This window comes from Lagopus leucura, unplaced genomic scaffold, assembly GCF_019238085.1.
Source record: "Lagopus leucura isolate 7727_CA_CO unplaced genomic scaffold, USGS_WTPT01 Super-Scaffold_100045, whole genome shotgun sequence".
Classification (NCBI taxonomy): Eukaryota; Metazoa; Chordata; class Aves; order Galliformes; family Phasianidae; genus Lagopus; species Lagopus leucura.
Window position 1 is genome coordinate 2,294,868 of NW_024962292.1, and position 16,166 is coordinate 2,311,033.

General features: G+C 42.3%; 1 protein-coding gene across 1 annotated transcript in view; it reads right to left on the bottom strand.

Annotated features, from left to right (window-relative positions):
• CDH4 (cadherin 4) overlaps positions 1-16,166 on the bottom strand; it is a 413,304-nt gene that overhangs the window by 61,770 nt on the left and 335,368 nt on the right. Inside the window, exon 7 of the mRNA XM_042884811.1 lies at positions 6,759-6,931. Within this exon, the coding sequence (XP_042740745.1) occupies positions 6,759-6,931 (173 nt within the window). The remainder of the gene's footprint in view (positions 1-6,758; positions 6,932-16,166) is intronic.

Genomic DNA, 16,166 nt, shown 5'->3' on the forward strand with positions numbered 1-16,166 from the left:
CCATCAGCACCTCTGACAGCCACAGGCCATAAAGCTTCTCATCATAGGATCATGACAGATGAAACCACTTCAGCTACTGCAAGTGTGAAACCAAAACCTGAAACTGATGGCATGGCCAAAAAATGATGGGTCCTTCCTCATCCCTCACAAACCACTGTGATGTTCTCGTCCCTTGAAGGACAGGAGCCAGCTGGGGAAGCCAGTGTGCCCCAATCATGAATAGGGCACTTCAGCAAAGCCAACAGCAACAGAAAGAACTGCTGGAGGTGAGTACAAAATCAGCATTAATAAAATGTTAGAGCAGAGAGGATTTGTAGGACTGGCAGCATGTTGGCCATGACTGTCTGTACCCCAAGGAATTCATGGTGCACAGCTGAAATAGCATGAAGAGCATACGGTTTCATGGAAACCATCAGCTTGAGCAGCTCCTTTAATCAAACAGGCACTGTTTGGCTGCACTATTGCAGGATGCGCAAACTGCTCCTTCCCCAAAAGCAGAGGTGTGAGGGATGGAATGACAGCAAACAGTCAGGGGCCAGCAATGCAGGCTATCATGAAGTGTGCTCTGCCTGTCTAGGCACCATGATTAACTTGTGTTCTCTGTCCTACTGCCTTCATTAGTGTTTATCTTTGTTTGGCAATGTTATTAACTTCCTAAAACCCCAGTGACAACAGAGACATTACTTTTAAAGTACGGGGTGGAAAGCAGTGTGGAGAGGAAACCAGAGCTAAGCTGAGCTCCTGCTTACACAAATCCACATCCACACTGTGTCAGCAGATCAGCACCATTTGTCCAGCCCATTGTATGTATGTCCTGATCATTCTGCAGCTGAATTTGTTGTATTTTTTAATTTTTTTTTTTAATTAAATACAATGGCTATTTTCGTCTTTGGTCATTGGGCTTCCTCAGTTTCCAACCTATTCACAAGCTTTTTTTTTTTTTGAAAGCTTTTACTCTTTAAAAGTTCCTACTATCATCTCCAAAACCCTGTCTTTTTTTTTTTTTTTTTTAGTGTGATACTTGCTCATGTTTTTATCCTCCAGGCCCTCGACTTTATCAGTTTCACAGTTCTACCTAGCTATCAGTACCACCTAACTATCAGTTTTATAATCAAGGAAATCCAATCAAAAATATTAAGACATGAAGCAATGCTGGGCTAACAGCGTGCAAAGCAGACCCAAACCCTTTCCATCTGCTAACTTCCACTAAGTCAAATTACTACGAGTGGCCCTCCACTAGGCACACAATACATTTCCAAAGGCACTAAATGGTGTTAACAAAATGAACCTTCTTCACTGATGAATGGGAGTGCTCCTTTCCATAATTTGCTGAAAAAGGTCATCCTTGCCTGTAATGAGAAAATGAAATGCATGCTGGAGTGATGGAGCAAGCTCAAATTAGTCCTATATATGATACAGAAACATAAACCAGAATCAAGCATAAATCTACTGGCTAAATTCAGCTTATGGCTAATCAGCTCTTTCTTTGACAGGATATGCTGCTGTAGAAATGGGATAATTTTATAACTGAATAATTTAACCAGCTTTATCTTTAAGTGATAATTTCAGGCATATTAATACATAAAGCCTTATTATTTATATTTTTTTATTACATGGACCTGAAAATCTACACTGTATCAAGCATAGCACAGCATTCAGTGATAAGGGACATTTATCAGTGGCTTTCATCCACCAGAATGTCTACTTGCTTCACCCATCCCCGCGATGAAATGTGGCCCATGTGTGGCTTCTCAGGAGCAAACACAGGCAAAACACCTTCAGTGCCTGCAAGTCTGGAAGCCAACTATGGGGTCTGTGGTCCAAGTTCATAGAAATGGCCAGAGAAAAGCTTCCTGGTGCAGCAAGCAAGGCTCTGTCTTACCCGCTTGCTGCAGTTGGTGTATTGGGTGGTTGGAAGGGACAAACCCAACTTAGAAATGTTGTATTTGGGCAATCTCAAACCAGTGGGATGCTGCCTATGGAATATTCCACAAAGGACAAACTGTAGCAACCAAAATGCTATTAAATGAATTCCCATCACCTTGTTTACTCTCAGTCAACATCTGAAATAAAGTCAACAGGGAGATTTTGAAAAGGTACAAGCAATGACCTGGAGATATCATGGAGTCATTTAGGTTGGAAAGATGTTGGATAACATAGTCCAACCATCCTACCATGCCACTAAGTGACATCTACTCTTTTCTTGAATGTGTCCAGGGACCCCTCATGCTGATGCCTGACTGCTGTTTCATAGAAGAAATAGTTCCTACAGATGGTGAAACCAATCATCCTTTGTAGGGGCAGGGTACCACAATTTTTTTTCTGAAACATAATGTTTCAGAATTCTGCTCTAACACAAATGTGTATTTGTTCTAAGACTACAGTGTTGGAGAAGAAATCAACAGTCTCTACCAACAAAAAGAACTTTCCCTCTTCCCCATCCAAATCCTGCCGCTTCATCCATAAATAAAATAAGGCACTAACTCAGTTCCTGGCAAGAGCTCCCTTTTATCTTCCGCTCACTTAAGGAAGGCTAGCAACATCACATTTTCGGAAAGCCAAGTGTAGTAATCATAGAATTGGATTTCATGTATTTTTAAAAACATTTGCAGCAGCAGAGCTCCAATCACTTTTAAAAGAAGTATAAACATTCAGAAATTCTGAGGAAGCAGCACAGAGCTCCTGACTGCCTTCATTCCTTTAGCACCAGACGAACACGCTGGGAAGGGTCTCCTTTCAAAGGAAGGCTCAGAAAGTTAGCAACATTATGCTACAAGCACCGCAGAGCCGAAGCACTTATTATCTCAAATAAGCCTGGATGACATTTGAGATATCTCGACGTTTATTGGCCTGCCAACAAAACATGGAATCAACCAGCCCCTTTTCTCTCATATCTTTTCCTTCTTTTTCTTTTTTCCTTGCTTGCTTGAAGTCTGTGTTCATAAAATATTTAATGGGAGCTCTTTAGAGATGATGTTGCATGTTCTATAGCCCCAGTGCAGGTCTGCAGTGCTACTGGAACAGATATTCTGCCCCCAGAGAAATCAGAAGAGCTGATGGAGCTGCATCACTGGATCGGGAGCTCACAGGTGGCTGCCAGACCCCAGCATGAGCAGGGATGGGCAAACAGAGTAAACACGCAGAACAGCTCTGGTCCCTTTGCCATTGTTATAAGGAGAAATGCTTCTTTCCAGAACTGAAAAGAGCAATACCAATGTTCTGACTGTTTCTGAGCCCCAGCTGGGGACAGCCAACCCTTTTTTACCTCTTGTTTTCTTCTGAGTGGAGAAAAAAAAGAGCAGTGACGTCTGGAGTTCAGATAAACTGCTCAATTGAGCTATCACTGGGTTAGCAGTTCCTTGTAGCACCACCCATTTCTGCAGCAGCCTGCCATAAATTAAAGAAAATAACATGGTTCCCTCCACCGCTGAACTTTGTTACAACCTGTTCATCTGCTATGTTCACAGCCGTCCCTTTTAATTTTGTACTCCAATCATAATTTCATCTTTCCCCCCTACGTTTCCTAAATCAGCTACAAATGTAATACATTTTCTTGACATTTCCTGTATTCGAGCAAGTATCTGCTTTTAACATTCTCATCTCAGCCCAGTTGCTTGAATGTACATTTGAACCTCTGGCATACACTAAATCCCTATCATTTTCCCTATTAGTTCAGAGGTAGATGTTTCTTTGTTCCACCTTTGGCATTTTTCACCCTCAGGTATCCGGGAGCTTAAATGAGACTATTGCCAACCTGTCCTCCTTTAATAATTTTTATGAAGTGCAGTCCAATTATCTTTATCTTCCTTGGGGATCCATTCAGTGGCAATGAGCGGATGGACACAGAGCATTGTAACCGTATTTACATTCAGATGAATGGGAACCAGGTAAGATAAATTTAAAGCCATCAATATTTTAATACCTCAGCTATACTGCATGTCAGACACATTTAGAGGGATCAGCACAATTTTAGAGGCTGAGTTTTTAATTTCCTCCCTTGGTTTGTGGAAATGAGGGTTTAGAAACAGCAGTAAACAACACGAATTTGTCTTTAAGTAGGATTCTTGTAGGTTAACAGAAAAACGTCTCACAACACAAAGCAAGACAGAAAGCTCAGTCCAGCCTCTCGGACATTTCCTGAATTGAACATAATGGAAGAAACCAATAAATAACAAATCCCTAAGTGGAGATGCTGAGAGCACTAGGCTAGAGAGCACACAGAAGAGATGCTGAGCTAGAAACACCAGCTTTGAAGCAACCTTTCTCCCTTTTGAAAAACAAAGGTTGGATCCGGAATATGGAGCTGTTCCTCCGAAAGCACACAGCTCTGACAGTTACTTTCACATCTGCTTCAAGGCACCTCTGCACTGCAGTAGCAAAGTGGAAGGGTTGGACTGAGACTGCAAACTTGGTTGTCTTTCAACACAGCTTAAAATAACAGTGTTATAGGCCCTGATAAACGTGTCAATAAGCATTTGGAGAAACAACTGGTATCCAGGGAATTTATCTTGGCTGTAGTAGTTTCAGCTGAATAGGTCAGATTTGTTAACATTTTAATTTACACAAAGCTGCATTCCAAATACCGCTCTTCGGCTCCTTTTCCTAATAACAAGAAAATGTCAGTAGCTAAACCAAATTTACTCCTAATAGCTTGCTCAAGATTTGAGGAAAAACAAACAAAAACAAAAAACCAATCTGCGATACAGTCATGGGAGATCTTAGACACATTTTTCAATTTAGACCTAATATAATTTTATGTTAATAAAATAGAAACCTTCCGTTGATTCCAGATGTAAGCCTGAAAGGCAGCAGAGAGCACTGGGAACGAGCATGCCCCATAGCTGCAGGGCAGCCCCAGGACTGTGCCCACAGCAGCTTGTTCTACTCGTTCCCACTGTCCCTTGCTCACCCTGCTATCAGCTGTGGGATGCTCAGCACCAGATTTCCATACACAAAGTGCCACCTTGTTGTCATTTCCCAGACCTGATGCAACAGGGGACGAACATGAAGCATACGGTTACCTTGTAAGTTTTAATATCTTTCAGATGCAAGGAGATAAATCTGAAAAAATATCATCGTTGTGGCTTACCCTTTCCCCTATTTATCACCTGCCTCTTTTTTTCCAGCTGATTTCCTGAGATTAAAACCTCTCAACCTGCTATCACAATCCATGTCTCTAAAATTAATATAAACCTACGACCTTTCTTTATCTGTAAATCCCTACATTAAAGTGCTTGCCCCTGCTGATGTCAGGGGGACAATAAATGTTCTGTCATTCCCATACAGACATTTTTCTGCCAGAACTCAGATTCTTCCTCTGGGTCTCCTGCTGCTGTCTTCTCGAGGGCCACCCCCATTGCTCTGTACCCTTCATGCACCCCTGAAGCCACAAAGCAACCCTAAGCAGCCAAGGAAAGAGGCACGAGTCATTGAGTTCTCTGTGCTGATGTAAGTGAAGTTTGTGAAGATTGTTCACTGAATGCTGATGAACGCTTATTTACACAACATTAATGATGTGCACAGCAATGCACAACAGCCATCACCTGTCACAGCACTGCAGTAGGGTTGATGGGGCTGATCTGGCAGGAAATAAATGCCCAATGTGCTGGAGGGTGTCATCTCCCCAGGCTGGTGTCAGCAGCAGGGCACCCTTGTGCACTCACTCAGTCCCTGACATCAGTTGTGAGAGAGGAAAGGGAAGAATAGAAGAACGAACCCAATTTCTGATCCCTTCTCTCAGAAATGCATCCGACACTCTCAAAAAAATGGATTTTGACAGACTTCTTGTCTGTGGGGACTGCCTGAACTCAAACACCTGAGCTGAAGGCTACACAAGGCTACATTGGCTGCATCAGCATACTATCAGTGGCGATCCCTTCAATGAACAAATGACCCTCCTATCACTTACAAGTTGACCAAAAAAAAACCTCCCAGTTGTGGTGGACAGGTGACCCTCCAGAAAGCATACAATCCAAGTGGGAAAAAAAGGCAGAATTTAAGTTCTCCCTTCACTTCACACCCACAGACTGCTGCCTCCTCCTTCACGGTCACTCCAACCCACCACTGATGCTATGCTGATTTTTGTTAAATGTTTAATATTCAATGCTTTCTCCTTGAGTTATGCTCAGAATCAAAGAAGGCAGAGCTATAAGAATCATACTACATAGCTCATACTAACAGAGCATGTTTCTGTCCTTTGAAATGATATTTTTTCTATATTTGGAGAAGCCGTACCTTGTAAAATGCCAAGAAGATGAGGTATTAAAAACAGAGTTGCACACAAAACCAAAATCACAAGGTTGATAACACACACCAGAAGACATTTTCCTAATCTGGAAATGATACAAGAATGCCATCATGAAACATGCCAAGTGTGTGGAATACAGGCTGTGTAACTGCTTCCAAAGATAATATACAGAGAGTTAAGCAAGATAGGTCTGGAAAGGGCTATAGACATATAGCACTTTATCTTTTCCATGACAGAAGGAGGATAAATGCCAATTTATTCATCTCCCTGTTCCTTCTGGATTTTCTACATCTTTGAGTTGTGCACTGTTACGCAAGGTAAATACCAGACCCTGAGTTGGAAGACTCTCCCAGAGTTTCATCGACCACTATGGATTAAGACAACCAAAGCCACCACGCACCACAGTCACTGCAGAAGCAAAGACCGTGAACTCCACACTGCAACTCCAACTTTTGTAGGCTTTGAATTCAAGATACAACTGGGAACTCGGTGTGGCGGTATTCAAACTCACCTCCCTGTCGAGGCCAGCAGCCACGGTGACGATATCTCCTGTCTCGCTGTTAATGGTGAACATGTTCTGCGATGGGCTCTGGGGGGTCTGAGTCACAATTCGATATCTCACCATCCCGTTCGCCGTGGTGCTGTCATCAGCGTCATTCGCAGTCACTGTCATCACGTAGGTACCTTGGAACAAGAGAAGACAAAATGTCAGGATTATCTCGTTGCACAGCAGATTGCAGTCCCATAGACTCAGGGGTGTGCGTTTTACTCAGAAATGCAGGGAGACCACGTCCCATTTCAGTCTAGACAAGGTGAGGGATACGAAAATAGCAACAGTGCTGAGACTAGATGATCTGCAAGGAGACTGATTACACGTAGCTGATATACAGAAAGAAGGTACATGGGGATATCAATGATTAACTTCTAATTCTTTCAGTGATTGTGAGTCTTAGGGCAGCATTTTTTTTTTTTGTCCTGCAATTTCATATAGATTCTCCTAGGAGATTTTTTTCCATCTACCAATCATTGCATTCACAGGCATTCAAAAGTATTTCCAGAGTTTAACAGCAGAAAGCCTGTTAGAGTTCTCAGCAGCTTCAGAAGGACCCCATCAACGTACAGGACCCCACCAATAGGCCCAGTGTAGCAAACAACCTTCTGCTACCTCCTGTTTGGGAGAAAAGTCCATCCTTCTAGCTCCTTCCAGAGAAAAAAACCATTTCTGCTGAGCAAATGGAACAGCTGCTGCCCAGCAGGATGGAAAATCAATGATTTGGTATGTGTGGCCAGTGATGTATTGAATCATTGGTTTGTTTCTTGCTAATCATCAGTGTCTTCATTTGCCTTGCAAAAAAAAAAAATCATCCCTACTTTCTAGATACAGTTGGGAGTGCGCTGATGCACTGACAGACTCATTATCACTGGAGTTTGGCAGCAGGGTGTTTTGTTAAAGTGGGAAATTGTAATTATGAGGGTAAAAGATGTTACTTGATTGGATGGACTCCTGCAGCTGCATGGTCCTGTGACCCCCCAGAGCTCATAGGGCCCAGCTTTACACTTGTTATATTGGTTGGAGAGAAAGACTGAAAGGGCAGATGCATGCTGCTTGCAAAAAGCAATCTGCAACAGTGTATGAATCTAACATACGAGACCTGGAGAGGAGGAGTGGGAGGCAAAGAGAGACAGAGAAACCAGACATAGCCTTGTTTAATGACCATCAGAAACAAACAGCATCAATGGAGAGATGGAATTTACCACGTGAGCACTGCTCATTTGAGAGCCCTAAACGGGATGCGACATGTTATGAGCATGTCAAACTCGAGGAGATGCAAAGTTGTCCCAACAAGAACTTGGGCTCAAGACACAGCTATGTGTTTTGCAACAACAAGCCGAGCTCTTTCAGCCTCTTTCAGCTCTGATAGACGTGAGCCGCTGGCAAACTGGAGGCTGTACAGCTACATCAGTATCGCATCATGTCTGATCTAACGAGCCCAGCTTGGTCACAAAATTAACCAGTTTCCAGCTCAGGGAGAGCCCAAAGAGCTAGGGAGCTTGTATCTGTTTGCAAGAGAATTGAAAGAGCTACCCCATGCTGTAAATCAGCAGCTCTAATCAATGGCTGCAGCACACTCGAATCTGTAGCCTAGTCAAGTGTCCTGAAGACATTCAGCATGCGAGTAACCTCCCAGCATCTTCCCCCAGTCTGGGAAAACAACGCATTTCAGCATTAGCAAGAAGTGGCTTCCTAAGTTTGTGTTTTAGCAATGTGGAAAATTCTTTGCTGAACTTTTTCCATCCGGCTCTATCAGGGCTCTTTTTGTTCTCTGTGGTAATACATATCCCTGAGAGTTTTTTTAGTTCAATAAGAATTATAGATGAAAAAATAAATGAATGTGTAAGGCAGATTCTAATGATGAATACAGTCTATCTTTCTGCACTAATCCTGATTCACATTTGTGAAATGAAAACAAACTATTCAACATCTTTAATATTATCCCAATCAACAAACTTCGGGAGACGGAAGGAACACTGAATTGAAACAAGGCTGCGCAAGCAAAGGATTTTCTCTTTTCTCCTTTCTCTTCAAGCATTCTTTTCTTTTGCTCTTTTGCAAAACCAGTTATCATGAGCCAACTGATACAAATAAAAAAGCCATTCCTTAGATAGGTACAGGCGAAATGTACAGGAGAAATTTAAATAGGAAATATGCTGAATGAAGAGATGTTTGATTTGAGATCTATGTTATCTTAATGCATTCTATACAGAAAATATCTCTGAACAGAATGTCAAAACCTGGGGCTAATGAAAGCAGAAGTGGAAGAGAAAAACACAATCTATTTTAGGACATATGCAGTCTTGGGATGTACTCCAGACAACAGGTGGTATTTTGTGATTCTGTTCTAGTGCAGCTCAGAAAGAAAAGTTATTGGTTTTTTGGGGGGTTCAGTTGAATACACCCCACTGTTCTGGAAGGATCTCTCAGTCTGCACCACAGTTTCCAAAACAAACCAGGACATGAGGGAGGTGGTGGGTTCCCAGCCTGGCAAAGGGGGTGCAGCGGTGGTGGACATGGGGTGACCTGATGGTAGCTCTGCTACGAATGAGGCACACGTACACACATTGGGCGTCCTTCACTCTTTCCCTGACCTTTTCTGCCATGCTGCATTTTGACCACTGGATCGAGCACATCTGCTCCAAAACAAATGAGTCTTTCAGCAGCATTTGACCTACATCTCCATAAAGGGAGAAGAGACTGGACAAATGTCTCTAAAGTCATGAGCGGAGCACCAGGGAGCTGTATTTCAAGTGGCAATCTGCTTCCTCTCCATCTCATTTCTTTAATTTCCCTTATGAAACTCAACCACAGAGAAAATAAAGAGAGGAACTTGGCATTAATTACTAACTTGTAACTTAATAAAGCATCCTCTGCAAAGGGCCCTGCATGGCTGCAGCACTCTGCAGCACATGATGGAAATATAGCAGCTCTTCCTTCCCCAGCTCTCCGCTGCCCCCCAGGGCGAGTTGTCTGGCCACAGTCTGCTGGAAACCAGTTGCAATTGACTCCTTTCTTTCTGCAGACTGTGTGGCGGCTGGGAAGAGTTGATCCATCCATTCAGGTTCCTGCATGCAGGCATTTCCCACCTGGCTGTGCTGACCTAAGGGCAGCAGCCTGATGGCATCTCCTCATGCCTTTGCAGAGAGCCATTCCCAAGCAGTGTTCCCAGGGGGCCAGCTGCTCCGACCTGCGCTCACCACCAACATCCTGCTCAGACTTCTGTGCATTTGTTCTGTCTTTAAGTAAAATGCATCCTTTACGTACTGCCGTGCCGCAGTGAGTGGCATAAACATATATCTGTGTACAAGAATATTCAGCAGAGTGCTGCTGATATATACTGCTACAGTGCCAAACATCTTCTGGGTGCCATAAAAAGTCTCCCACTACAGTAAGGTGGTTGGTGATGATTTACCCACTCTATAGTAAATAATGACGTGTTTCTATATCCTATGCATGGAGATATATCTTCATATACTTTATATTAAAATAAAGGAAATACACTCTCATAGACAGCCTCTATTACTGCACAAATGAGGCAAACGAACAGTGGCAGACCGTACATTTCCTACACACTGGAGAACTGAGGCTCAGATTGTTAGGATTTAAATGAAAAAAATCCTAAGCAATGTACAGACTGCTTGATCCAGCTGTAGAGTGTGAGCGTGCATTTGCAGAAATCAAAGCATTAACCACATAGCCTTTAAATACCCTGCCCAAGTAGAGACTGGCAGCAGTTCCCACAAACCAGGGACAGTGCATCAGCCCTTTCAGGCCCTAGTGAACATTGACCCATGGTGATGGAGCCAAAAGAGAGCTGTACAAATGGGGAGAGAGGGTCTTCATGTCTCCAGTGTGTGGAAGAATTATCAGCTTTAATTTTGGCTCTGAAAGAGCAGACATGCTTACATCCTCCCTACAAGCAAGCTGACAACATTAAATGAATGCATGAAGTGCCAAAACTCAGGAATGTGCCCAAGTCTGTGCTGACACCCAGTCCAGACGGTGTTTGATGTAACTGCATTAACCCCCACACCTGGCCTGCTAACTCAGGTAGATAACCTGTTGAAAGGGAAGCGTTTCTCATCAAGTCAGGCGCATGGTATGTTAAATGAAATACCTAACCTAGTACATCATGTCACTATTAAATCAAATTTGTTGCATGTTGAACAGCTCTTCTGAGGAGCAGATTGAATTATCATGCACAGCTAGTGATGACAAGATTACTGTGCATTAGCTTTTCATTAACTAATGTGCCAAGTTCATATATCACCTGAGTTAAAATTAATGTATGGCACGATGAAGGAGATCTGTCAACAAAATGCAAGATCCCAAGAATCTGAACTTCACAACACATTCACTTTTATTTCCCAGAGACTGCCATATCCAGATATTATTTTTTCAAATGAGATACTTTTGTTTCAGTCTAACAACAGACAAGAAACAAGAGAGATGCTTGAAAGCACCCATAATGGAAAATATTCCCATTAGATTAATCAAGCTTTCTACGGGGTAGGCAAAATAATACCTTGCAGAATGCAGGGTGATGGAAGCAAACAGATCGTTTTTACCAGTATCTTCAGTTTTATCGATCTTAAAATTAATTGCATCTGCTTGTAAAAGACTAAAAAAGGATTTTATGTTCACTGTATCTCATTTGATCTCTGTGTGTTTGTAAGTTAAAAAAAAAGGAAGAAAACAAGGAAGATAGCTGCCCTGTATCTATATGAGCAATGCAGTCGTAAACAAATGTCTCCCCAGAATCACTCTGGAATCTGAGAGTCAGGGTGATTGTTTCTGCTCCCAAAGCATGCCAAAATCTGCTGATTCCCATCACTGTGCTTGCAATCTCTGCTCTCCCATCCACACAACTGCATTTCTCCATAAAGTCGGGGCTTTCATGGTTTTAAGGCATTCAGACAATGTCTCAGCGCAGTTGTGCTTCCAAAGTCTTTGTTACAACTGCTTTGTAATTACCATTTTTCTAAGCTGGTTTGATATCCATTACTTAGATTTAATGCATGTTAAAAGAAAGAGCTAATGGGCACTTACCAGGAATCCAAATAGAAAAAAGACAAAAAATTCTTTCACTTCACCCTTTGTACTACATGCTACTATAAAAATACATAATCCTCTCTGTCTACTCCTGTGATATAAACAGAAAAGCTAAAAATTCATCCATTTGTTTTACTGATAACGCTGATTCTCTGTTGAGCTTTATCTTACAATTTATGTTTTTAATGGCTGGTAAATGGTTGCAGAATCATTCAAGGTTAGTTAACCTTCTCAGTCTAATTCTGACCTACAAGATACTTAATTTAATCATTCCCCCATAGAAAAGGATTGAATCATTATGTGCAGACATGTGGTGATGGCCATATTACATTAGATCTTCATTAACCCAAGTTAATAATGGCTTTGTACTAATGGAAACCTCCCCTTCCTCCTAATTTTTTTTTTTCCTGTATCAGAAAGCTTATTTAGTGAATACTCTGCATCCTATGCCAGACAGCAAGAAGATGGTAATTGTTGATAGGAAAATTAAGTACTGAACAGTAGTGTAAAATTTACAGCACTTCTAAAAATGCAATTTTCAATTCAAAAGAATTTCCTGGCACTGCTTCCTCCCACTGAGGATGGGATCTTGTGGCACTGCTCACAACGGGAGCACTTCACCCATTGCATGACTCCACGCACGTTAAGACACCGCAGCACCAAAGTGGTGAGCAGGGCTATGGGATCCTGAGCAAGTCATCTAAGCACAGAGCTACACACAAGAACTTACACACGGCTTCCCAACATGAAGTGTTATTTTCTTACTAATAAGCAGGCCTAAGTGCCCCCGTGCAATTTGTATTTTTAACTGAAAAAAAAAACCCACACAACAAACCAACAGATGAGGCTCTTCCCTTCTCAATGAAGGACAGACACTGCCTCCAGGCATGCATCTTGGGGACCAGCAGCACTCTATCCAGTACAGCACAGAGCTCCTCAGGGCAGAATTTTCCTTGTCATAAGAATGGATTTTAGAGCAGCATTTGGAGAACTGCTGTAGTGTCAAAGAATAAAACGTCTCAGCAAACAAACCTGCATCCTCAAGTGAGAACAAATGTGTTCAATAGGTGATTTGAAACACTTTCACATATTTATTGTTAAAGGCTTCGAGTGAAAAATGAGGAGCTGACTCATCAAAGGTGCTCAGTGGAGTCATATATAGGTAAATAGGAATGTGTGAGATGTATGCAAGACATCAAGATGACATGTGCCTGAAACTCTACTGCAGATATAATAAATTGCAAATATACTTAAATTAAACTGCATCCCACACACTCTGGATGGAAAACTAAATAGAAACAGCACTTTCCTTTTAAATGATATTTCTTCAGTCACAACGGATGCTGCTGTCATTCTCTTCCACCATTATTTTTGTAATCACTGGCAATTTTTGACCTTTCAAGCAGCTAACCTAATTCATAAAGTATGCCACTTCCTAATTAGTGGAGACATCAGATCCTCAGCCTCAAACAATTCAAGAGTTGGCCTAATGAGAGTAAAGAGAGCAAGAGGGGCTGCAGAGATGGCTGAGCCAGCTGAAGCATCTGCTGTCACCCAGTAAAACCTTCTTATCATTACAAAGAAAGCAAATATCTCAGGAGAGACAATGGAGAGAGGCACTAAATGCAGTGCACACGGGCACGGCCAGATTGGCAAACAGCTCCAGCACTGCAGCACAGCGAGACCCCGTGCACTGCAGAGAGTAACAGAAGCAAACCTTCATGGAAAGCACACAGAGCCTCTGAGCAAACTGCTCTGATTGCATAAATGGATGAATCTCTGCTCAGCCGAGCCTCTGCAGAACCCTCTCCATTCCAACAGGCATATTCAAAAAATGGAGCAAGCACAACTTGGGATGAGATATTCTGACCAGCGGCAGCAAGCTGGGCTGGGTCGCATGCCCAGCCAAAAGCACAGGCAAGTGGACTTGACACAAGGCTCGAGTTCAGCCCTGACTGAGAGTAAGAGCTGTGCAGACTCCTAACACAGTTCCTCAACAGGCCAGCTGTGGTGAATGTTCACAGACTGGTGGAAACTACACTTGTGTTCAACACACTGAAAGGAAGAACAGTGTACAGGTACATCTGCACCTGCACTCCTGGACACCTGAACACCTAAAGCACTGGAACTGTGTTTTGGTATTATCACAGGCTGAACGGCTTTGCCTCTTGCAATTCCTGATCACTTATAATTCTTGTTCCTGTTCTCTTGTATTAAGTGCATTTGTAGATCACTTGCTTTGTGCTAATATATATATTGCTGGATGGGGCTCTGAGCAGCTGATTGACTGCTGTAGGTGTCCCTGTTCATTGCAGGGAGGTTGGGCTTTAAGGGGCCCCTCCAATTCCAACCATTCTGTGATTCTATATTAGGAAATAAAATAAATACAGAGTATGCATATAACACAGTATTATTTGCAACTGCTGATTAAAAAGTAGCGGAGAGCGAACTCCTACAGTGTTGTAACTCTCTTCAGGAGTGGCCTCAGAACGTGATTTCCACTTTTCCTTATATCAACCCAGCCATCTTTTCTGGAGGGTAAAACCACCGGCGTTTTATTCTCACTTACATCCCTGTAATTCACTTCCTTGCTATTGGGACTAGATACTTCTGAAAAGGAAATTAAGAAGAGCACAGATTTCATAACCACTCACCTCGAAACAAAATGGGAAGCACACACGGCGTGTGTGCAGAAAAACAATCTCTCAAAATTGTGCTTGGCTGAGCAAAAGAACTTAAAAAAAGAATATTGCGTATCCCAGTTTCATGTGCAATCTGTGAGAGAAAAGAGCTGGGCTGGACAAAGGTGTGTTTATAATTGCACATGAAATGCAAGGACCAGACTAGCACGGCACAGGGTGGCACTGCATTGATGCGTCTACTCGGGTGATGAGCCCAGAAGTGATGCATCCGAACTGTGAGGAGCTCTGGGAAGATTTGAAGAAACTCTGGCACTTAAAACGTTTTCCTGCACATGGTCTCTCTAGTATATGGCATTTGCATTATTTCTAGCTTTTAGTGACATCAGCAGGAAAACGCACCTGGCCCTGTGCGATGCCCACAGCTGGCAGCGCTCTGCAAATGTACCCAGGTGCTTTGCTCAGCCTGAGCTGTCCTCAGCACAGCGTACCAACACCTACCTCCGTGCTGGTAAAAGAATACTAAACATTATAAAGACAGGCAGCACAGTGACGTTGCTGTAATCATGCACAATAGAAGGGGTCTTCACTCGCTGCTGCATTCATTTCTAAAACCAAAGCTGCCTCTCTGATCTCAGGAACCAATGCTTTCCTTTCCTCCCACACCACCCAGCAGCACCCGCCCTGGTTTTTCACTGGAAACAACCTGCAGGACACCCCGTGCCTCTGTTCTAATTATCAGGATGGGAAAGAGGAGGGAGCTACAGATGTAGAATCCAGATTCTTCACATGAATATATATATACACACGTGCAACTTTATGCTTTAAAAGATTAATTTCACAAGCTTTAAATTGCAGTTTAATTTGAAAGCTAATTCAGCCTCATAATTGGCTTTCTGTTCAAATCACTGAGGCTAAAGATTTAAATTCTTAATATTCAGATGACTTTCAAGTTTCTGGCCCCATCTGTGCATTAGCCCATGGTGTTAATCTCTAAGGGAATCTCTGCTAGCATAGATATAAAATAAACAAACTGGGACACTAATAGAATAATTGACTTTTAAAATCCTGTTTTGTTTTGTTTTGTTTTTAAATATACTGCTTATTTTTATGAGATACCTTAAACGCAATTTGCCACATATAGATTTGGCTCCCAGCGATTTCATTTTTCACATGGCACATTATCAACAATTACTGTGTCAGAGTCCCATGAAATCAAGAGCAGACGGGAAAATTTCAAATTACAACATATTTTCATGTTGGAAATACTGATTTCCCTTTATTTTGGGAGACTGTCCATTTTTAACATACCTTCACATCACCAGAATAAACCATCCTGCCCACACAAAACCATAAGATAGAAAGAGTTGGCCAAAACTACAGCTTGGACTTGTGCTACTGACTTGGAAGGGACCGAGATGCATCTATGGAGTCAGTGAACTGGAAAGGATGAATGGGAATGGAAAAGGCCAATCTGACAGGAACAAATGGTTTTGGAGAGATGCGTTAATTTTTGACAATCTCTCTGTTAAAACAAAATAGATACAACCCAGAGCAAAGCATTTGAGTCACTGCAGACCATTTCACATTGACCTTTTCAGAACCGAATACTTCACTAAAGTAAGACATCCCCACCCCATCATAAGGTACTTTTTGTGTTGGCTGTATTAAA